Genomic DNA, 24,171 nt, shown 5'->3' on the forward strand with positions numbered 1-24,171 from the left:
GCTATCTACAAAACTGTTCTTTTCTATTTATATGAATGTAAGCAACTGTTTAAAACACTGCATTAACTCACGACATAAATCATTCCTGCTAAGAGCCAGAACTCAGTCATCTCTAGAAACAGAAGGAAGCCTTCCAGTAGACTATAATTAACTACCTAATATGCTCTGTGGCCAGTCCTCTCAGAGATTATTTCTTATGTAAATTACAAATGCAGAAAGAGTAGTTTGTCAGATTATGTATTATACAATATGTATATTTTGTACAGCTCAGTTTCAAACCTTTGCTACCGCCAGATGTTAGTGATGCTATTCAATCAGTTTTCATTTATATTCTCAAAATCTTGAACCAATCAAGTGTTTTCACTTGAGCAAACAGTAAACACTTCACAGTTGGAAAGCTGATTACATATTTTCATTTAGAGCCTAACCTGGACTACAACTGTTGTCAAAACACTCAGCAAAGTTGTTTGACTTGCCATATCAAGAACAAGAAAATGGCAAAGACTGTCAGTCTTCACCAGCCAGAAAAAATAATCTAAAGAAAATATTAATGAGTATGCATAATGCACAGTACCTTGAAGAAATCTGTCTTTTCAGCCATGTATCTCAGGTTGCCTTGGGTAAGGGGAGGTCTAATGACCACAGCCACTCTTCCCTGGTTAGGGCTAAGAGGCTGAGCAGTTTCCACACTGTTCAGATTTTCTCCAGTGACAAGAGCAACAGATTGAGTCAATCCAACCAAGTCCATCACAAGGGAAATAGTAACACCTTGAATGCTGAAATCGCTTGCTTGTTTGCAAGCATTCATTAACGTCTGAAGCCACAGTGGAGGTTGCACTTGTTCACAGTCTGAAATAAAAATAAATAAGTAAATACAAAATATTTTCATTTAACAATGGTTTTAAATGTTATTCATTTTTCTTCTTATATCTCAAAATCACATCCATGATTGCTCTTTACTTTTCATACTTCAACCCTCTCACTGTGTGTGTAGAAAAATGTATGCAGGAGAGAAATACTGATGTATCTTTTTATCTTTACCTTTAGAATAATATACTTAAGAATATAATACTATATCCCTTAAATATTTAGTAACTAAAAGCAAATATCAAAACTTAAACAAGAAAGAGAAAAAATACATTTTATGGAATTACATCCATGAAAATCAATTGAACTCATTTTTCTTGGTTTCATTTTCATTCTCAACTCATTGTCATTCAACTTGCCATCTAACCAGGAAGAAAAAGTTGATGAGGCCTTCTATAGACAGCTGGAAGTAGCCTCATGATCATAGGCCCTGGTTCTCACGGGGGACTTCAAACACCCTGACATCTGCTAGAGGGACTACACAGCAAGGCAGAAGCAGCCCAGGAGGCTCCTGCAATGCATTGATGATAACTTCTTGTCACAAGTGGTGGAGAAGCCTACGAGGAAGGGTGTCCTGCTGGACCTTATCCTTACAAACAGAGAGACACCGGTTAGAGATGTGAAGGTTGGGGGCAGCCTTGGCTGCAGTGACCATGAGATGGTGGAGGTCAGGATCCTGCAGGAAAGAAGTAAGGCAACAAGCAGGATTGCAACCCTGGACTTCAGCAGAGCAGACTTTGGGCTCTTCAGAGACCTACTTGGAGGAATCTCATGGGTTAACGCCCTACAAGGAAGGGGGGGTCCAGGACAGCTGGCTTGTATTCAAACATCACTTCCTCCAAGCTCAAGAGCAGTGCATCCCAATGCGAAAGAAGTCCAGCAAAGGGGGCAGGAGACCTGCATGGGTGAGCAAGGAGCTCCTGGCGAAATTCAGACAGAAGAAGAAAGTACACAGAATGTGGAAGAGGGGACAGGCTGCTTGGGAGAATTATAGGAATGCAGTCAGAGTATGTAGAGATGCGGCGAGGAAGGCTAAGGCCCAGCCGGAATTGAGTCTGGCAAGGAATGTCAAGGACAACAGGAAGGGCTTCTTCAAATACATCAGCAGCAAGAGGAGGACTCAGGAAAATGTGGGCCCACTACTGAACGGGGCGAGGGCCCTGCTGACAAGGGATACAGAGGAGGCAGAGTTACTGAATGCCTTCTTTGCTTCAGTCTTCACTGCTAAGGGCAACCCTCAGGAATCCCATAGCCTAGATGTGAGGGAGAAGGTCTGGAGAAGGGAAGACTTTCCTCTGGTTGAGAAGGAAAGGATCAGAGACCTTCTGGGCAGTCTAGACATCCACAAATCCACGGGCCCGGATGGGATGCATCCACAGGTACAGAAGGGAGCTGGCAGATGTTGTTGCCAGGCCACTCTCCATCATCTTGGAAAGGTCCTGGAGAACTGGAGAGCTGACTGAGGACTGGAAGAAAGCCAATGTCACTCCAGTCTTCAAAAAGGGCAAGGAGGAGGACCCACAAAACTACAGGCTGGTCAGCCTCACCTCCATCCCTGCAAAGATGATGGAACAGCTCATTCTGGATGTCACCTCTGAGCATGTGGAGGAAAAGAAGGTGATCAGGAGTAGCCAGCATGGATTCACCAAGGGGAAATCCTGCTTAACCAACCTGACAGCCTTCTATGATGCAATGACTGGCTGGGGAGATGAGGGGAGAGCAGCGGATGTTGTGCACCTTGACTTCAGCAAGGCTTTTGACACTGTCTCCCATAACATCTTCCTAGAGAAGCTCAACAAGTGTGGGATAGATGAGGGGACAAGGAGGTGGATTGAGAACTGGCTGAAAGGAAGAGTTCAGAGGGCCATCATCAGTGGTGTGGAGTCTAGCTGGAGGCCTGTGGCTAGTGGCGTCTCCCAGGGCTCAGGACTGGGTCACATCCTGTTCAACTTCTTCATCAATGACCTGGACGAAGAGACAGAATGCTTCCTCAGCAAGTCTGCAGATGATACGAAGCAGGGAGGAGTGGGTGACACACCTGAGGGCTGTGCTGCCATTCAGAGAGACCTGGAAAGGCTGGAGAGCTGAGTGGAGAGGAACCTCAAGAGGTTCAACAAGGGCAAGTGCAGAGTCCTGCACCTAGGGAAAAATAACCGTAGGCACCAGAACAGGCTGGGGCTGACCTGCTGGAGAGCAGCTCTGCAGAGAAAGATCTGGGAGTGCTGGTGGATGACAGATTGACCATGAGCCAGCAATGCACCCTTGTGGTCAGGAAGGTCAATGGTATCCTGGGGTGCATTGGGAAGACTGTTGCCAGCAGCTTGAGGGAGGTGATCCTGCTCCTCTACGCAGCCCTGGGGAGGCCTCATCTCGAGTGCTGTGTCCAGTTCTGGGCTCCCCATTACAAGAGAGACATGGCGCTACGGGAGAGAAGCCAGCATGTGGTTACGAAGATGATCAGAGTGCTGGGGCATCTACCCTAGGAGGAAAGGCTGCAAGAGCTGGGCCTCTTTAGCCTGGGGAAGAGAAGACTGAGGGGGGATCTTATCAATGTGTATAAGTAGCTAAAGGGAGGGTGTCAAGGGGACGGGGACAAACTCTTTTCAGTTGCTCCATCTGACAGGACAAGAGGCAATGGACAAATTGAAGCACAGGAAGTTCCGCCTGAGCGTGGGGGGGAATTTCTTCCCTGTGAGAGTGACAGAGCACTCGCACAGGTTGCCCAGAGAGGTTGTGGAGTCTCCTTCTCTGGAGCTCTTCAAAGTCTGCCTGGATGCAACCCTGTCTAACGTGATGTAGGTGACCCTGCTTGAGCAGGCGGGTTGGACTAGATGATCTCCAGAGGTCCCTTCCAACTTTTCTGATTCTATTAAACTCATTTTCACTCAATTCATTTTTTAGACAAAACTACACATTTAGTAAACTGCACATTCCTTTATTTGTTTCTTTCCTTCAGGAAATTCTTGAAGAGCAAACAAGTCTTAACACTGCAGTTTGTCCTAAAATAACTCTGCAGTATCTTATATATGTAAATAAAGTGTTAACTGACAAAAATATTTTTGATTTGCTTGAAACATACAAGATGAGTAAAAGCATCTGCAGCAATTGATGGTTTTGGCGAGAAAATTATCCCTACTAGATAACATTCCGCTTTCACAGTAGGCTGTTACTTTCCCCTTCTTACTGTCCCCTCACTTACTACCATACAAGGGTCCAATTCAGGACTCTCCGCAGTTGACAGTCAAATCACCCTTTGTGCGTCACATGCATAATGCACCCTTTTATTTTAATGCTATCATGAAAGGACTATGGATTGCATTACTAAAATAAGTAAATGACTCCATAATGAGACACAAATGAAAGTGTCACTTAATATGCATAAATACAGCATATATTTAGAATCAAAAGGAGGAAGACGCAAATTTATAATTTACATACACAATAATTTTGCAATATAATTTAGAACCTAAATATATCTAACACAATTCCAATTTAATGTCCTAGAGTTTATAGCTATAAACATTCTCCTGAGTGTGACTCAATTCCCTTTTTAATTTCTTCAATTAAAAATAGCAGGCATTTTCTTCAGAAATTAAGCATACAGCTAAGTTTATGTACAACTATGTTCTACCAGTATCAGAATAACTGGACTCATTTCTATAAACAGATCAATGACTCTCATCATCAATTAAAGGCAAGTGTTATATCACCAAGAAAAAAACATCAAAAAACACAACACAGTCAGGAGCCCTTCAATAAAACCAGCCTCCTCCGCAGTAGAAAAATGTATCAGTAGATGAAGAAGAGGCTGCCGTGTGAATTAGGGCAACTACCATCTCCTACCCTCCACTTGCTATCCCATTTGGGGCAGTTAGGAGAAGCAGGACTCCCTGGACAGCGTGGCCAGGCCCATTCCCATTGCTACGCTGGGCTGTCCTGCCAGTCTGTACACCAGACACCTGGGTCTGAAATAAAAGCCGCCCAGCTGATTTCAACCGCCTATACCCTATGCTCATTCCCCAAAGTTACACTCTTTCACAGACTGCAAATGCAACATCACAAATGGAGAAGTTCAGGTGGTGAATGAGCAACACAAAACCAAGTCATTTAACAAAGTGAACACGATTCCTAGAATGATTGCCTTCCTGGGAGACACCACTACTACTCAAGCTCTACAGGCTTCCTGCTTTAAATTTTAGAAGGCAGCAATGATAGAAAGAGTTATACCCACAGAATAATAATAAGCAAACAGTTGACTTTTTAAACCTCTCTACCGTCAGCCATGACTCTCTCATTTGCAGGCTGTTAGTGTTTGAAAATGATGTATTTTTCAGGGTCATATCATGGAAAAAGCAGAAATATTCTATGCCAGATCTTTTGCAAAAGGTAGCATACCTATTTAATAAATGGAAATCTGAAAGTCATGATGCAACTTTGTCAGAGAGCCCCATAGCAAGCCCAAGAAAATGGTTAACAGAATGCAGAGTTTAGGAAAGCAATACCCTTAGTTAATACACAACTATCACCAAGCTGCCTTTAACTGGCATATAAATATTTGACATATCTGGATCTCACAAAGTCAAAGACACTCTACTCCTGCTTGTGTAATGAAGACATACATAATATAGTTAAAATATTATAAGAACAGAAGAAGCAGTCATCTGTTAAATCAATGCATTTGTTATTGAATGACAAAAAATTATCATCTCTCCAAGCAGTGGCATTTTGAAAGTTATGGATAAAAACAAATTCCAAGTTTTCAAGGAAAATAAAGCCACAGAAGACTCTGAGATTAGCCAAAGTTATTGTAATTACAATTCCTTGTATGTGTCTAGTACCTCCACCATAATACCATCTTAAGGCAATCACTCTCAAGCCACAGACCAGAAGTGGGACTGCAATTAGGACACTTACCTGAGAACACATACATACACACTTCATAAAACCTCTATTTTTTGTTTGTTTTTCTGATACAATCATAGCCAGAAGAATTGTTTGCATCAGTTGTTTCTTAAGGAAATAATTGCTTTAACTTTTAACAGAAGCAAACAAACTTTTGAAATTCTTAGCTGGTGTGAATTTCATTCAACAGAAGCTTATAACTTCCATACATTCCACAAAGTAATCAATGTGCAAATCAATCCAAAATTGCTAAAATAAAGCTAAAACCGTATTTGATGTCAGCTTGTAACTATTAAACATATATATATATATATATATATATATATATGGCAAAGCTGACAATATTTTTTTGTGACATAAGAAAACATTCCTGCATCTATATAGCAAGGAGCAACATCTGAAAATCTAGATTCCACTCTCAGACTTCAGTATAATTTATATTTTTCACCTCAAAATTGGTTAGTGTCAAATTCCATGCAAAATCAGCAATGTTCTTAAAATCTATTAAGAAACAGTTCAGTCCAAAAAAGCAAACCAATTAATACAGAAGGAAACATATGTTTGAGAGGAATAACAAGCAACAACATTACTGACTACTGTTATTTTAAATATTTTTGAAAGAAAATATTTTAAAAGCAAAGAACAAAGAAGAGTGCCACATACCAACTTCAGGTTTCCCAGCATGTAATTCTGAAGTACGGTTTCCCTCAGCAATGTAAACAGGAAAGCTCGAACATTCAAGATACAGCTGACAAGCAGCAATAAAGGCAGGAAGGTATTCTTTTGGTGTTTTCTTCTTGTTTGTTTTCTTCACCTTAGCATCTCCTTGTGATTCTCTATCCCATTTTGTGGTCTGCCCTTGCTCTCCAGTGGGGTCCACTGGAAGCTCTGTCCCTAATGGCTGAGACAAGGAATTACTCTGAATGATATACAAGTTGATAAATCTGGTTAAAAACTGTTGGACATACTCCAAACAGCACTGCATTGCAGTCTTTTGGATTGTCTTCCCACTTCGAGTTGCTGTCCCCTGTGTCATTAGGGAAGGAAGCTGTACAACGGTTTCCTCGGATCCCACGGTTGACGCTGTCTCAGTCTCTGAGGATGTGCTACCAATAATAGGGATGCTGGGTGCACCATGACCTTCATTCAATGCTCTATCAATATCATCAGATGTATCCGCCTGGTATTGTACAAACTCAGTGAAGCCACTTTCTGATGACCGACTGCTTGGAGGATTTTCACCGTCTTCAAATACATCATTAGGATTGTCAAGCGAAATTGAGGGCACCTAATCGAGACAAAAGTTCAGTGGTTCTTCAAAATGGGTTTAGTAAGAAATTATTTATTTGCTGGCCAGCTTGAATGCAACAGGAGTTCTAAATTTTTATTCAAGATTTAATTTATATCTATTCATATAAATATATTTTATACAAAATAATGCTTGGTATTTTTTTCTTAAGGAGCTCTTTCAGTAACAGCTTAAATCACTCTTAAAGAACCCCGACCAAGCCAACTATCTATCTATACAAATTATCAAACAAAATACTTTAGTTAAAAAAAAAGATATGACTATGATATGAATAAAAAGTTAAAAGCAATAATACGTAAAGAATCCCAAAGTGCAAATACCCAGGATAACCATCATAGTGCTCATAAATAAAAAATAAAAAAAGTCCTCACTTCCAGCAGTAAGAAGAACACTAAACTATGTTGGTTTGTGGTCATTTTAGCTAGGAAGATTTTAGATTTAGTACTTTTAATTTTGGCATGTTCTTCTTTCTACAAAGGAAAAGACTTCCAGTCCATTGATTGGAAAACTACTGCAGTCATAAAGAAGTGCAAGATGCCTCTGGGTGAAGGAGATTTCAGGAAAGAAGAATGGGACGACCTGAAAGAGTAGATGTACACACTTCCCCGATCACAGTTTTAAAGATTCTACTGCACAAGTAAACAATCACACTAGTGATTAATTTAATTTTAACCTAAAACCTGTCTAAATATGAGATAAAAGAACCACAGCTCAAAGTGATATGTAACTATAAGACGACAGGATCATTGTCTTTCAATATTACAATTGTCAAAATATCTTATAAAAAGAGGTGAATTGTAGAGCTGTAAATGAAGAATAAATTATTTCACAAGCTAAAAAAAAATTTCTCATCTCCACAGTTATACTAATAAAGTCATACTAATAAGCTAATACTTGCTTATACTAATAAGCTATACTTATATTAATAAACTAATAAAATTTATTCTCATTACTGCACAACACAATTTATATTTGAATGAAATTTTAGTTATTCTTACATGTATAGCATAACATTAAGTAACTAGCCTCTTTCCAACCCCAAGATATGGAAGTTGGGGATTTCTTTCAGATAAAAGGTTATAATTATAGAACAAGAAATAAACTTTATTTTTAAAATACTAATGATTTGCAACTAGAACAAACAAAAGACATTTTCTGTAAACAAGAAGGAAGGGTTGTTCCAGCAATCATGGTTTTTGTGATGCATTATCTGCATCAAGTTTACATCAGGTCAGAATACACACATATTTGATCCATTTGATCTACTCAAAATAAATCCACAGAGGCTTTCTGCCCCTTTCTAACCTCTTAAGAGTCCTGTTGGTAACTGATAGTACAGTCTCTGTTTGCCAGTGAGAACATGAGGTGAACAAGGAGGCAACTTAGGCAGAAATGCAAGGATTAGGGGGAAGCAAGTAAATAGCATCCCTATATACTAAGTAGATAGAGGTAATAGCATCCCTACATACTTCTTAATTAGCCATATCACAGACCTCTGGCAACATTTGCCACTATGAACAGGATCTGTAAGTTCTGTCTTGCTGGCAAACATCGTATACAAGTCCTCAGCACAGAGTTTGAGTGTAATCCATGTCTCCCTCTCCCAGAGGAAAATCTGAATAATTTTTTCATAACTAAATAAAACCAATATTGTCATCATTATATATAGTGCATTACATCTTGCTTTAACAGAGATGTAGAAAGACTCTGAAATAAAATTGGTTTGAGAAAACTTTTGCTGTCTCCTATGTTAAGGCGTACCAAAAAGCAGCTTGGCAAGGCAAAAAAATCTTACAAAATATGACATACAAGATACCAGATGTGAGGGACTTAATTTCACTTTACCTTCTATCAAAAGCCACAGACAAAAGCAGAATGTCCCACTGACAGCCACTTGCTGTCAATGCCAAGTGGCATTTGCCAGGGGTACATACTGGGGCTGCTACTTGTTTAACATCTTCATCAGCACCCTAGACAACTAGACTAAATGCATCTTCAGCAAGTTTGCTGATGACACCAAACTGGGGAGAACAATCAATACAGTAGAAGGTGAGGCTGCCAAACACAGCAATTTTGACAAGCTGGAGAAATGGGCCAAAAGGAACCTTATGAAGTTCAAAAAGGATAAAATCCAGCATCTGGAACAGAATATCCCTATGCAACAGTACAGACTGAGCAGCTCTGCATAAAGAACCTAGGAGTCCTGATGGGTAAGTTGAACTAAATCTAACGAAAGACTTGGTGGTCCAACACTGATTCAGAAAGCCCACTTTTTTTTTCCCACAGAACAAATCTATCACACACAAAATGTATTTTTCCAAGATGCTGTGAGATATAACCACTTGCCTTTTTATTTTCCCATTCTTTGATAGAGCTGCTGTGTCCACTAGGAAGCTGCAGGATACCATCTGTACCCGCAGACAGTAACGGAGGTTGAACCTTACTAAGGATCTTGGAGCAAAGTCTGAGAGAATCAGTAAGCTCAGACAAGTGCAATGTATGAAGATGACTTGTCAACGCAGAAATCATTCTGAGCAACAGCTGAGGCAAATGTTCTGTTTGTATTTCAATATAAGTCTCCTAATAAAGAAACAGTAAAGCTCATGAATTATAATGCAAATTCCACCCTAAAAGTTATTTTTTTTATAACAGTAGTAACCATCTTTTCCTTAACTGTATTCTAAACATTGGAAAAATAGAAAAAAGGAAAACAAAAATCCCCAAATCTGATAATAAGAACTGCATGCTTTATTTCCAAAATTTTATGGAATCATATAGTTAAGAGGAACTTTTTCACTGTGTAATCAACAAATAAAAATGTATCTAGCTTCTCTCAGAATTTTTAATCTTGTTCATTACAGTACAAACACATTACAAAATGCAACAATAAGGCTAAAGACTGCTACTCCAGTATTATTTTAATAATCTTAACATACAAACTTAAGAATAAATAATTAAAAAAAATCATTAATAACTAAAGGGAAAACAGGCTGATAACCATACCTGACACAGCACTCTCATACTTCTAGTAGGCTTTGAAATGAGAAAGCAAAGAATTGAGGAAAGATAGGTATAGAAAAAACAGTTCCAACAGTCTTTGCTATATTAAGCAATGCCAGTAGAAAAAGAAGATGCATTTACTATGACATTTAAAAAAGCCTTAAAAGAAAGCTGCACATCTAAACTAGCATATAGAACTACAAAAGCCTATGCTTGTAATACAATATAGGTTTTAGAGGAAAAAAATTAAGATAAATTAAAAAAAAATCAGGTAAATACATCATAAAAAACTTTTCTGTTTATATCCAAACAGTCTATTGAAAATTATCAATGAAAACAATGCTTCTTCTAAAGGTGCCTGCGCCTACCAATTTACGGCAATATCTTTTTGAGAACAAAATTTAATAAAGCAGATACAGTATTTCTGTAGACTATCAATATACAGGATTCCAGTATAAGCAATGAGTAAAGAAATTCTTACCAAAGAAACTATATCCAATAAAAAATCCACTAACAAGCAGAAATTTGTCAGGGGTAACTCAGATTGCTCACTACCACCTCCAGGTCCAGTTTGAAGTCTGGCATGTAATGTCCTCCTGCAAAATTCAAATAGGGTTTCAAAACTTTGCTTGTTTGTTCTACACTCACCATGTTTCTGTAAGTTAATGCAAAGCTACACGTATCAGAGTTGATCCTTATACACAAATAAATGGTCTCTCCTTTTACTTTAAAGCGTTTTATTTGGCCCCATTGCTCCTTCTTCTGAAGGCATGCCATCAGTAACACCTTTTACCATACAATAATATTCACTCATAACATAAGCAACATCAGGCTACAGAAAATTGTGTTTGTGACTCCACAATATACAGCAGTATCTTCTAGAATTAGCACAGGCACCAAAGGGATAATTTTAATGGAAGCACAGTCATTTGGAGGAGATCTAAAGCCAAAGCATTAAGCATCTGAGACAAAGAAAAACAAAATAAAAGGCCCATGAAGCTTTAAAGCTGAGCAAGATGAAAACAAAACAAGCTCTTCTAAATGTCCTCCTTCAGCATCAATTGACTCCACTGTTTTAATACTGACAAGAATTCAAAATCTGGGGAGTTACACTGCTGTGTGAATTTAGGAGGAATGCAAACACAGTCTGAAATCATGCTGTTATCTGAAGACTTTGAAAACAAAAAATATGAACAAAGAAACAGTATTTTTCTTTCTCCACATTGTGCGTATGTGGTTGGGAGAGGAGAGGTACCTGTCACATTTTCAACAAGAGTTAATTATACTAATCCTTTCTCGCTGTTCTGGAAGAACTCATGAACATATATCTCCAGGGCGGATTTACTTGAAACAGTAAAAGCAATGCAGAAACCAAGCCTGAAACAGCGACAGCAAGACCATATGTACTGATTATATGATGGAAGACAGTGTTGACTAAAGAATGACTAGCACTGTTGCCTACTAAATGTGGAGAAAACAATTTAAAAGTATTTATCAAGTATTTTTTTTAAGATGTGCAAACTGTATCCTGTTAGGAATCTAAATTAAAAAAAAAAAAAAAAAAAAAAGCACTCTACTTAACTGACAGCCCATCAAATTACTGTACCTTTCTAAGAACAGACACATTTTCTCCTAAAACCAGTAGCCTATTTACAGTTCAGTGAAATGGCCCATCTGTGTAAGTGATGTAACACTTAAGTTCTTTTTAGAATTCTGCGCTGCTACTCAGGAAGATCTATTTCATAAATTACTCATACATTTGCTCAACTGTAATACCTCACAAAGAAAGACTCAAATTAAACTTGCTGAGCTGTTCATCAAAAATAATTTTGAGAGAAGGCTCAGCTGCAGTGAATGATACTTAAATGGGGAAAAATACCAGGTAAAAGAAATTCTTTTTTTAAATTTTCAGTAGGGAAAAAGGATAACAAAAAGCCTAAGACAAATTCAGATGGATATCAGAATCTGTTGTGAAAAAGTAGCAACTCTGATATGGCAATCAGACTAGATGCTGTAAAGATAATTTATAAATTCATAGTTTAAAAATGATTAGGTAAGTTTTCACTTAAAGGCATATCCTATTCAAGAAGGAAACAACTTATATAGTACAGTAGCTTATGTAGATAAACATTCTCATATTCCAGAAGTACATTTGTTTACTAATAAGGCAACCAGGTATCTATGCTCACAGTAACATCCAATTATTTATAGACAAATTTTCACTTCCTTGTTAGTTGGTCACAGACTGCTTTATTTTTGGAATTCAGAGTTGGTCCAAAACATAAACAAATCATAGAAGTGTTAGTTGGAAGGGTGTTCATCTACTCTCCCACACTGAGCAGGACTATTGAAAACACTAGATAAGGTCAGCTGCAGTTTTGTCTAGTGGTGTCCTGGAAACTTTGAAGGAGGTTTCACAGCCTTTCTGGGTAATCTGCTCGAGTGCTGCACTGTCCTCCTAGCAAAGCTTTTCAGAAAGTCCAGTCTGAACCTCCCTAATCACTGCTCCTTGCTGCCCCTTGTTTCTCCATGACCTTTGTGAACGTCCTTCAAGAAATCAGGGTGCTATGAAAGTCCTTCCCTTGCTTAGTCTTCTCTTTGTCAGACCAGAATAAGCTCAGCTCTCTTAACTGCTCCTTCTAGGTCATGTATCCTAGGCCTCTGGCCTTTACTGGAGCCTCTTCAGTTTCTCTACACTCTTCCTTAATTGGCATGCCCAAGCAGGACACTATATTCCACATGCGGCCTTAGTAACACCAAGTGAAGGGAAAAACTTCCCTTCACCTGTGGCCCATATTCCCTCTAATGTAGCTCAGGACATCGTTTGGCTTATTAATGACGACAACAGTGTCGGCTCATAGTCAGCCTACTGCCCAAATATCTTTATATATTATTTAGCTGTTCTCTAAAGCAAAGACAAAAGCTTCATTTATTACTGATTTAATTTGAAATTTCTGCATCATATATTCACTGCCACCACAACCACCTCTGCTCTCTTGTGGGTGTCTCGGACCTCAACTCCCTCCCTTTATTATTTCTAGTTCTCCTTTACGTACTACATTCCCTCCCTTAACCCTTACAGGCCTCCCCCACTTCTTCCCTGAAAGAACAGGACAAGAGACAACATACTCCACAGCTGACTCTTGGTGAAGAGGACCAGTTGGGTAGGTACACAAGGAATAATCATGCATGGGGCAAAGAGAACAAGACAAACAAGCTTTGAGGTCACTCTGGAGTCTTCCCTTCAGCAGGCGGCTCGTTTTCACCCACACACTGATTTTGTGAGTAATCATGACGCTACGACCACTAATCATACTTGACTAATAACCAAAGGGTCAAAATTAAAGAGATGGGGAATTAAAAGACTTATAGCCAGAACGATCAGATCAGACTAATTTCTTTAAAAAAAAGTTTATAGAACAAAAGCTAACTTCAATTTTACATACAGCAATTAAGTGTTAAAACCTACCTGCAACATTCTTCAAACCAACGAGCAATATAATCCCACATATAATAAGGCTCAAAAGAATTAAAGAGAAGATTGGCAGTTTTAATCAGTTCCGCTGTTCTCTTATTTTCTCTCAGTTTGCTAAAAGAAAATAAAAAGAACATGTTATATTGTTACACTTTGTTTCTGAGTTATGTAACCACACATCACCCTGAATTTACCCACAGCTACTTGACACTGATGAATCATCTCCCCTTCATCTCTCTGGTAGCTGCTGCTCTACTGCTCAGTATGCAGGCTCCACATACCAATGTTTCTGCACAGTTGCCAGGTTTCCTGTCTATCTTCCCTTTATTGTTTGTCTTTTTACCACATATTTTTATTAGATCTGTTTTCCCATGATCATTCTTACATTCCTTATTTTTCCTCCCTTTGCACTTCCTTCTTCTCCCTGTGTTTTAAGATACTCAGCACAAATCTTTAATGCTCTTTTCGTTCCCCTTTTAATGCTGTCCTGTAGCATTCCTTTTTTTTTTTTTTTTTTTAAGGACAGAGTTGTAAAGAATGCCACAACTGATCTATACTACTGAGATGCAGACTTCAGCTGCACCAGCTGAACATTTCTGCTGTGGGGAAAGAGTAAAAAGTATGCTAAATTTTTTAAAAATTAAAGGCATAGCCCTTCAGACCTTTGCATCAAATGCAAGGTTGTAATTAACATCAGTGGAACCTGCATCATTTAAAACCATGGTCACAGTCCCATAGGCTTCACAGTTGTGGCTTAGATACAGCATACTTTGTGCATTTAAAAAAAAAATTATCTATTTTACTTCTTATTTTTACAAAATACATTATACTCATTATCCACCTGCTTAGCTGTGTGTGGTCTTTGTTGAAAGAAGGTTCTGCCTGAAGCTCCAGTTCTGCTTTGCACTGTGTGTATAATGTTCGAAACACTTCAATCAATACATCCTCTAGGATGGCAGGGCCTAAAGAGAAATACCAGCAATGACAATCTTGTGTGTTATGGCCCTGCAGAAGTCCGTATCTAAACACTAACCAAATCATTAGCTGGTTTTGGTTCCTGAAACGATAAAATTCCTTTTGTTCAACTCCATGAATAAACTATTCAGTTACAGAAGCTTTTTTTCTTTTTTTTCTTTTTCTTTTTTTTTTTTTTTTTTTTTTTGCTTGCATTCCAGAGTAATTGTAAAACTGAGAGTACACTGAAGCACAAGCTTCTTTGCCCTTATGTGTACAATGATGCCTGGATACACTGGATACAAACACATCCCATTCGAAATCTAGGTAGTAGGTAGCCACATTAATTTAATCCATGTGCAAGCCAATATACCCTTCCTCTTCATGGGAAGGGGCTCAGCTCTGTAACATGTAAACATGACTACATAGCTTCCTGATGAAATGGAATTTTCAATTGACCAGTTTCAAATATCCAGCCACAAAAGCTAGCCCATGATATTACCATACAGAAAATTTACTCAAATATTTAAATGAAAAACTACAACGTAAAATATTTTGAGCATCTTTATTCTCATTAAATTGAGGTGAGTGTTCTTTAATGCCGGACAAACTTTGCAGGACACTCTTTGAAAATAGTGCCCTCCCCTTCAGATTAGAGCAAATTCTAAATTTTAAGGAGAAAAAGCTTGCTTTGAAATGAGTTCAATGTGATTCTGCTTAAAATATCTTTTGCTTTCTAGTGCTTTTCCTAGCCTCATAGAACTGCCTTCAGTTGGAGTACTGTTCTTGGCTTAAGTAAAATCCCTATTACCTTCTTCCATCTCAATTTGCCAGAAGAACCCTCAAAGATCTGCTTGCTTAATGAAATCTTGATTTGATATTGAGACTGAAAATGTGACCCCCAGAAATCACAAATTATTGGGAAGTCAAGTTCTTGTCAAAAATTTTGATCGCTGTACTCCACTTTGCAAATCACTTACTTCCCAAATCATAGTCTTAAAATTCTTGCAGTTTTATCCTTTTATTATTCTCCCTCAAACTGTAGGACAGGCTTAGGAAATGATTTTGATATTTCTGGTAATCCTGAAGCTTTGTTATTCCAAAGAAAAAGGTAAGTAGCTATTAAAGGTAAATAGGATTAAAAATCCTTAATCATCTACTTCTGTCCCATAGTCCTTTGCACTTATCTATTGAAAATTAAATCTAAATACTTCAAAAACAGGGAATGGAAAATTAAAAAGAAAATCAAAACAAAAATACATTTGCTTTGTTAATAATAAATTCTTCTGAAAAAAGTAATTATTTTGTTGTTAATATTTCTCAACTCTATGTGTATATTCAATGAATGAGAATATTCAAATTATTCCCAAAAGCAATTTTTGAAATTTACAGCAGTTAAAGTCCATTAAAGAAGTGTGAAAGATCCAAATGGAATTTCTTACAACAGGCAGTTACTTCTCCCTATGACTTTAACTTCAGGTTGCCTGTGTTGCAAGTATAAGAAGTTGCATTTGGTTGAAGGTAAAGCTAATGACAATATTAAATCATTAGCTTGGAAGATCTAGAAATCTAGCTAACCTGCCAATACTAAGACTGTCATTAATACAGATTTTTCAATCTGTACAATAAAAAATTCTGTCAACAAAATCATGTAAAATGAAGTGAAGACTTGGAAAAGTAATATGAAAAGTACCTAGTTCAGGCTTATCCAGTAAACTGATTAGAATTCGAAAAGGCTTCAAGTCTTGCATTAATGTATTTTCTTCTCCTTGTCCATTAACTTGTAATATTCCAACCATAGCCTAAAGAGAGCAAAAGCATATCAAGAAAACAAAAACAAAACCAGAAAACAGTTTTTGAAAGAAAGACACAAAAAAGGCTGCATATAAGGGAATATTATTAAGGCATAGGAGATCATTTTCTCCATACCTAAGTAGTCTCTCAACTTTGTTTTTGAATCAAATTCTGTTCCACAGAAATACTAACTTGATTATACTAATTTCATAAGGAAGTAGAGAATGCACAGTAACATACTGTAAATAGATACCAACTCAAAATTTTTTGAGAATAAAAAAAGACATGATAAGTGATGAAGAAATTGTTTGAGAAGGTAAGACACACAGAAATTAAGAGCTAAAGAAACAATAATTTGTCCATGCAGGATATACCTACCTATGTGGCATACAACTGCTTTGGCTGAGCTGAATAGAAGACTTAGCAATGCTAGTTTTAAAATAAACTGGAAAATTGAGTTCCTACACTGCAGCTAGTTAAGGAAACTAGCTGCAGAATTAAAAAAAGAAAAAGAAACTAAACTGTCACAGATTCTGCTTATTTTTGTGTCTGCTGCATGCATTGCTGAGTTGAAGCTAGTTCATTTATTTCACAGCTTCTAAAAAGAGGAGGACAAAGAAGGGAAAGAGGAGACCAAGGGAATGAGGCAGGAAAACAGGTTTGACCTTGTTATCTCCTTTGAAGAAGGTATTATCAGACAGTATCCTGGCAGAAACGCCTTCTACAGTTGAATATGCCTTTGGAATGGAAGAATTTTCAGTATATAATAAGATAAAGGGGAGAAAAATAACACACAAAATAACTCCATATAAGGAGACTGTTAGAGGGGAAAAAAAGCAGAAAGGGGCAATACCTTTGAAGTCTTTCGAAAGACAGTAAATGGCTTTAGAAAGCGTATGTAATTTATAGCAGAGCAAACCTATGCTTGTAATGCCCTTACAACACTTTAAAGCAAGGAATAAGAATAATCCTCCTATTGTTAAAAATGAGTGCCCTCTATTCTACTGCAGCAATAGTGCCTGCTACAAGAAAGCAAATAGATGATATTAGCTCTGCACTATTAACAGTTCTGTCAGACAGAAAGGCTTCAGTGGCATTAAAACACAAAAACGATTGTATTTAAAAGGAAAAGCACAACTTACTAACAAATTTCTAGAGGACACTAAAAGCTCACTATCTTTTGTATAGGAGGTATACACAAAGCTATATGTTATTAAAGTCTTTAAGCTTAGATAACATGTGAACCAGCATCCTTGGAGGAGGAAGAAGGGTGAAAAGAGAACGGTGAGTGACAGTGCCAAGAAATTCCATGGTTTACAAGGAATTCTGGTTTCTCTTCTTTATCAGTAAAGTATCAGATCTCATTAACTGCAGACAAAACTGAAAGTGCTAGCTCTATGCTGGACATCCGCTTTAAATTGCGATGGCTAAATATTCTTGTGTCAGCTATACTATGGAATTCCTACTTTCAACAGTTTGCCTTTATGGGAAAATATCTTCCTGATTTCAAGATCAGGCTTACAGCATCTTGAAAGACAACTGTATAATTTAATCACTATAATAAGGAAAGAAGCATAGTTCTTGAGGTTATGTGATCCCAGCACACTTAGCAAGTCTTTATGTTAAGGGTCAAAGAGTATGAGAGTCAATTTGCTCTACTATCCATGCCAGGTAATGGACAGCAGAAAGGACCTCCCCGTTGCCCAGAGGTGAGGAAGACCTTTCTTACTGAAGCCTTCTAGGTAGGCTATCTAATCAAAGTTTTTTGATTCCCAAGACACAAGGGAGTTTTCCTTATCTAGAGAAATAGAAGAGAACCTCTCCAAGTCTGTTTTGCGAAAGAACAGCCTTCAGTGTGCTGGACTCATTGAGAAAGTACTAGAAGAGTAGGACAAATACCACAAGAAGATAAAAATTACATAGTCACATTAAAATTGCAAGTTAAAAGATAAAGAAAAAGCAACTTTGATCAATATTATTTATGAAGATACATGCTAGAATAAAACATTGTTGAGTTACCTGCACTAACATTTCCTTAGAAAATGTGTTGAAATAGTAAGTGGCATGCTCCTCAGGATTGCTGTGCCTTGTACTTCTAGGTCCTATAAGGGCACCATTGTTATCAAAACCTTCAAGCAAACAAAAGACAAGGCATATAAATATTAATCTCTTAATAGATTTATTTGCCAATTTCTTTAAACCATAAATCAACGCACTAGCACTGATAACTTACCAAGTTGAAGTCCAAGTAATGTTGGCAAGAGAAAGATGATTTTATAGAGTTTAATACAGGAAACTAACTGATATCATTTTCATGCAAGCAGTTTGCACATAGAATTAGATAGCTTAGTTTTTATGCAACACTACTAACCAGATTCTTTTCTGTAAAAGAAATGTCTTCAAAAACACTGTATGAAATACACAGTCCTAGAGTATCTTCAAAGAACTATGTTCCACAAAAAAAGTTCAATATTTTTGTATAAATGAGAACATAAAAGTTCAGTCTTTTAAATGTATATAGATGATTACCAGAAAAATGCACTGACACTACTAACATAAAACACTTCAGCAGAAAGAATATCAGTCGCTTAGTAAGTGCTCATGTTCCTCAAGAAGCATGTCTATTATTCAAAATTATATGAAGGAGATGGACCTTTGTTTTGTTTGTATCTTTTCTTTTAGCAAGTAAAATTTTTACTCTAGAAAAGCTTAGAAAAACAAGAAGCTAGTCACACTACTACATAGTTCCAACAAAGTGTTTTTCATACTTTCTATCCTGAAGTGACAAAAATGGAAGGAAAACCTGAGAAGATGCAGGCCATTTAGCTACAACTTAAAACAACCATTGTTAACAACAGTTAAAAGCTAACTTGGATTCAAACAGATGTAGTGTTATTTTTTTTGTCTACATAATTTTAGTAAGACTGTTCCCAACTATAAAATGGTAAGAAGGAATAGTTAACACTAGAATTAAATAATACTGTACATAAAATCAGACGTCAGAGTCTTACAACATAACTAACTCTCCCATATTTGATATTTAAGAGTAGAATATCCTAGTAATGTAAAAGCAGAGCACACACACACACACACATATATAAACATACACACACAGCCAGAAGGTCTGACCAATTAAGTAGAAAATAGAGGCATTAGTTTTTCACAAAATAGGAACAGGATTAATCACTGTGAAACTACTTCCTGAAATTCCATTATCTTTAAGTGGAGACTATGCTCATAAAATAGCTGTAAAAGAAGCTTCTGAAATTAAAAAAAGTGACATGATATTTTAATCACATAAAATATCTGTTTCAATGACAGTAAAAGATATATGTAAACTCGCAAAGATATTGAGATGAAATCTTAGTGTAATGTTTAATCTGAAAATTATAGCCTTAATTTGAAAAATGTAGGTATGCAACACAACAGTGCATGCCAATGTATTTCTTTAAAAGATAAATAAGCAGAGAAGGACCTGGGGTCCTGGTGGACAAGTTAATTATGAGACAGCAATGTGCCCCTGTGGCCAAGAAAGCCAATGGTATCCTGGGGTGCATTAGAAGAGTGCCATCAGCAGGTCAAGGGAGGCGATCCTGCCCCTCTACTGAGCCCTGGGGAGGCCTCATCTCGAGTACTGTGTCCAGTTCTGGGCTCCCCAGCACAAGAGAGACGTGGAGCTACTGGAGAGAGTCCAGCACAGGGCTAAGAAGAATGATTAGAGGACTGTAACATCTCTCTTGCAAGGAACGGCTGCGAGAGCTGGGCCTCTTCAGCCTGGGGAAGAGAAGACTGAGAGGGGATCTTATCAATGTGTATAACGGCCTTAAGGGTATTTATAGACCCCTTGTCAAGAAGATGGGGCTGGACTGTGCCATGTGACAGGACAAGAGGCAATGGACACAAACTGAAACACAGGCAGTTTCATTTGAATATGAGGAAATCTTCTTTCCTGTGACAGGGGACTGGCACAGGTTGCCCAGAGAGGTTGTGGAGTCTCCTTCTCTGGAGATATTCAAAACCCTGCTGGATGTGATCCTGCCTAACATGCTCTAGGTACTGGACTAGATGATCTCCAGAGGTCCCTTCCAACCTCAACCATTCTGTGATTCTATGAAGTAATTTACAATTCAATGTATTGAACAACAATAAAGGCATGAAAGATTTTAGCTGAAGTTGATTTTTTTAGCCATTTTACGAATTATATTCATTTGGTAAGAAGTAAGGTGAGTTTAATATGCAGTTTTAAAAACAACTTCCCATATAATTCCAAGAACAGCATAACTAAACAAGCCTGATCTTTTTTTCCATATTTATTCATCAAATTCCTGCAACTTCTACAGCAACAACTCCAATTCTCTCATCTAAAACATTGTTACTGACTTTATCCCTCCCTCGGTATTTTCTGTTCTTTCACATCCCCTGACTTCTCCTCACTTCCTCTCTCCCGCATCACCCACAGCTACCTGCCTCTGATATTTTAACTATCTGCTGGGTAAGAGACAATGCCTGCTGGAAAGGGTTCTGGATCGCCCGAGAAGCACACGTATTTGCTGGAGAGCTGGGAGGCCAAACAAAACACATAATAGCTGAACTTAAAACAATCTTCCCCTCAAGTACAGAAACACCACTTTGTGCTTTTATAACACTGTTAGGAACTCCCATGTCTGAGGTTCTGACTTCTCTCTCCTTCTCTCTCAGACATGGCTGGAAGTTATTCAGAAGAGTAACAGACCACCAGACTACAATCACAGATTTCATAGCTTAAAAAAAAAAAAAAAAAAAAAAAAACCCACACACCCCAAAATAGTAGTAACTATTACTACTCATATCATTTATGTAGATACTTAGTCTTCTAAATAGCTTTTATTCTCTACTACTCCCTTCTGAGTAGAAGCTGTTCGAATATAAAAGACTAAATGAGTATTTTATTTTACTTCTAAAACATTTTACTTCTAGCCAAATGGCAGAATAGCAAGAGTGTGTCCTATCATAGATCCATTTTTCACCCCAGAAAGGGGGTTAAGTAACATTTTAACAACATGAGGGCCATAAAAAGTGATTGAGGTTTGTTAATTTGTTAATTCAACCACACAAATACAGATTTGTTAATTCAACCATACAAATATTTACTGAAACTTAAGGCCTGCATAGTCAAACCTTCATCAATACAGTATCAACATATTTCAACAGTGTTTTACTTTCAATCTTTCTGTCCTATTACGCTCCAAATGTCATTTATACTCTATAACACTTTTTCTCTGCATTTTCCATTTTTAACTTCTAGAGAGACAGAGATTGCCTTTCAAAGACTGTTTGTGCAGGCCTCGTGCAACAGGCTCCACCCTTCACTGTGGCCCATACTCGCTGTCATTGAAAAATGAAAAAATAATTTGTATAACAGGAAGAAGTTCCAGCATGACATTCTTAATTGGTTATGTCCAGAGAGAGAGAGAGAGAGAGAGAGAGAGAGAGAGAGGTAGGCAATTTTTCTTTTCCTTATGATGAGAGAAAAACAAAAAAAAATCAAGCATTTCATTTTTCCAAGAACTTTTCCCCATATTATGGCAAAACACTGCCAATAAATTTAGAAGTCTTCCAAAGCATCAAATGACCAAAGCATCAAAAACAGGCTTACCTAGAAGCCATGCATAAAGCCTTCTGTTGAGTGACATATCTCTGCGCAGTACTACATGAAGGGCTGCTGACAAAATTCTGATCATGTCTGGACGTGTTGCCTGAAGAAATTAGGGATATTACTTAACTACAAAAAGTAATTCTTATTTTATGCTAACAGCTTAATGTACACTAAAAGTAGTAGTTAATTTAATGTTCCAACATTTCCAAAATCAGAATAGTTCAAGGGTACATAATCTTGCTCTTAGGAAACCAGAACACATTTATTACTGGGAACAGATATGTTGCAATTGTGTGTTTCCTTTATGAACAGCAAAAATGCTTAACTCAATTAACAGTTAATTTCTGTTAGAAAGTATTTCATTTTGTTATTAAGCAGAAGCCTTGGAAGAAAATTCAATTAAAATGCAATTAAAAAAAAATCAGATGAAAAAACTTTAAAACAGTAACAGATGAAATTTATTTAAAGATTTGTGTAAGTGTTAATACTCAAAAAAAAGAACAAAAATTTCAGCATCTTAACACCTGAATAGACACTTCAAATAACTCTATACTTACTGCTAGATGTGAACAAACCACCCCAAAAGCAACAGTTCTTTTTACAGGAAAATCCATTTTTTCCATAATTTCTAACAAATGTGAGAATCACAATGTATGTATATAATTTTCCTCCAGGAGTAGGAGAAAAGTGACTTAGAATCTGTAGGTCTGGCTTCCACTATGACTGTGGCTGACTACTCACCCAAAACCACTGATCATTTAAAATTCTCTAATGCTCTGAATCATTTACGTTCTACTAAGAGAATTAACTTTCACTGTTTTTTGAACACTGAGAAGTGTGGACTTGCATATGAACAGATCATTTGTTTTCTAATCAGATCAGAGCAAATTAAAAGTTTACATATTGCCTAAACATCACATTTTATACTAGTTCTGTGTATACAGAAATATCAAGTTAAAAGCACATGTGCAAAGGTTATGACCTGAGAATAGCCAGACCTATGAGAGAAACTTAACAGATGGCTCTATTCAAACTTGGAGAAAAACATGACCAAAGACTGACTAAATACTAGAAGATATACTAGAATACTAAAAAGAAATGGAATACATGTAGGAGTTTTCAAATTAGTATTTTTATATTAGCAACCTACCTGACTCATGTGGAAAGGAAAACAAAAAAGGATAAGGTCCAAAGTGCTCCTCTGTACTAACACACTAGAATCTTGCACTGATGTACTTACTGCTTCCACCTGAAGTAAGAGCAGGCACAAAAAGATTTATTTGCTGTATTATTTTAAGTTGGTAGCTATAATTGAAATGTTCACAAAATAGGAACATTTGCTTACAAATACAGTGATGTGTAGGAAGTCAAAGTTGTTTTTAAATTTTATATAATGGAACAAGATAAAATAAGAAAATTTAAATTATTTCATCAGCAAGGAAACTAAAATCAACGTTTCCCTGACTGAGCTACTCAAGCATAAGCTTTTACCTCTTCATAACATGAATGGATATATTTAATTTAAAAGACAAAATAATTCACTGTATATTTTTCAAAAAGTACAATAAAACTCAACTATTTTTAACTGAAGTGTGTCAAATGGAGGGCAAATTTCATTCAAAACCCAAGTAGTTCTGAAACATTAGCTCAGTTTTACAACACTTTCACCATGCACAGAAGTATCAGTTTAACTGGAGTTATGATAAATCAATGTGTATTTCTATTTCTTCAAAGGCTACATTGGTAGATACAGAAGACATCTAAAAGCCCTTAGAACTATGCAATTACATAAGTAAGTCTAACATCAATGTCTCTTCACTGTTTCATTAAAACATTACCATTAATTCAATGTCACTGCCAATTATATAGAGTTGATCTTCCATTGAAAGCTTCCTGTTTAAATGGGAGAGGACATAAGTGATTCCAGGCAATCGAACTGCAGGGCTGGTGAGAAGACTACCCCAGAGAGCACTGTAGAACGCCGACTGATCCACAGCCGAGGCAACCTTCTCCAACAGCGTATTCGTTCTGCAGAATAAAATCAAGTCAACTGAATTAGTTTGTGCACTGTAAACAGTCTCTCTTCCCAATACCTTAAAAATAAAAATTACAGAAAGGACTCTTTCTTTTGAGAGGCTAAGAGAAGTCCTGATTATATACCAAACTATAATGCAGCCTGAACAAACTGATCCAGCTAGCAATCCTGTGGGCCAATCTGCCTCACAAAATGCTTCT

General features: G+C 37.2%; 1 protein-coding gene across 2 annotated transcripts in view; it reads right to left on the reverse strand.

Moving 5' to 3' along the window:
• DOP1A (DOP1 leucine zipper like protein A) overlaps nt 1–24,171 on the reverse strand; it is a 62,043-nt gene that overhangs the window by 32,946 nt on the left and 4,926 nt on the right. For both annotated transcript variants that reach the window (XM_062572805.1, XM_062572804.1), the window contains exons 4-15: nt 23,775–23,964; nt 23,087–23,185; nt 21,937–22,036; nt 18,321–18,430; nt 16,201–16,309; nt 14,395–14,515; nt 13,548–13,667; nt 10,560–10,674; nt 10,082–10,111; nt 9,425–9,658; nt 6,433–7,057; nt 575–849 (exon numbers count right to left, since the gene is read on the reverse strand). In XM_062572805.1, coding sequence (XP_062428789.1) covers nt 575–849; nt 6,433–7,057; nt 9,425–9,658; nt 10,082–10,111; nt 10,560–10,674; nt 13,548–13,667; nt 14,395–14,515; nt 16,201–16,309; nt 18,321–18,430; nt 21,937–22,036; nt 23,087–23,185; nt 23,775–23,964 — 2,128 coding nt within the window. The remainder of the gene's footprint in view (nt 1–574; nt 850–6,432; nt 7,058–9,424; nt 9,659–10,081; nt 10,112–10,559; nt 10,675–13,547; nt 13,668–14,394; nt 14,516–16,200; nt 16,310–18,320; nt 18,431–21,936; nt 22,037–23,086; nt 23,186–23,774; nt 23,965–24,171) is intronic.

The sequence above is a fragment of the Rhea pennata genome, chromosome 3 (assembly GCF_028389875.1).
Source record: "Rhea pennata isolate bPtePen1 chromosome 3, bPtePen1.pri, whole genome shotgun sequence".
Classification (NCBI taxonomy): Eukaryota; Metazoa; Chordata; class Aves; order Rheiformes; family Rheidae; genus Rhea; species Rhea pennata.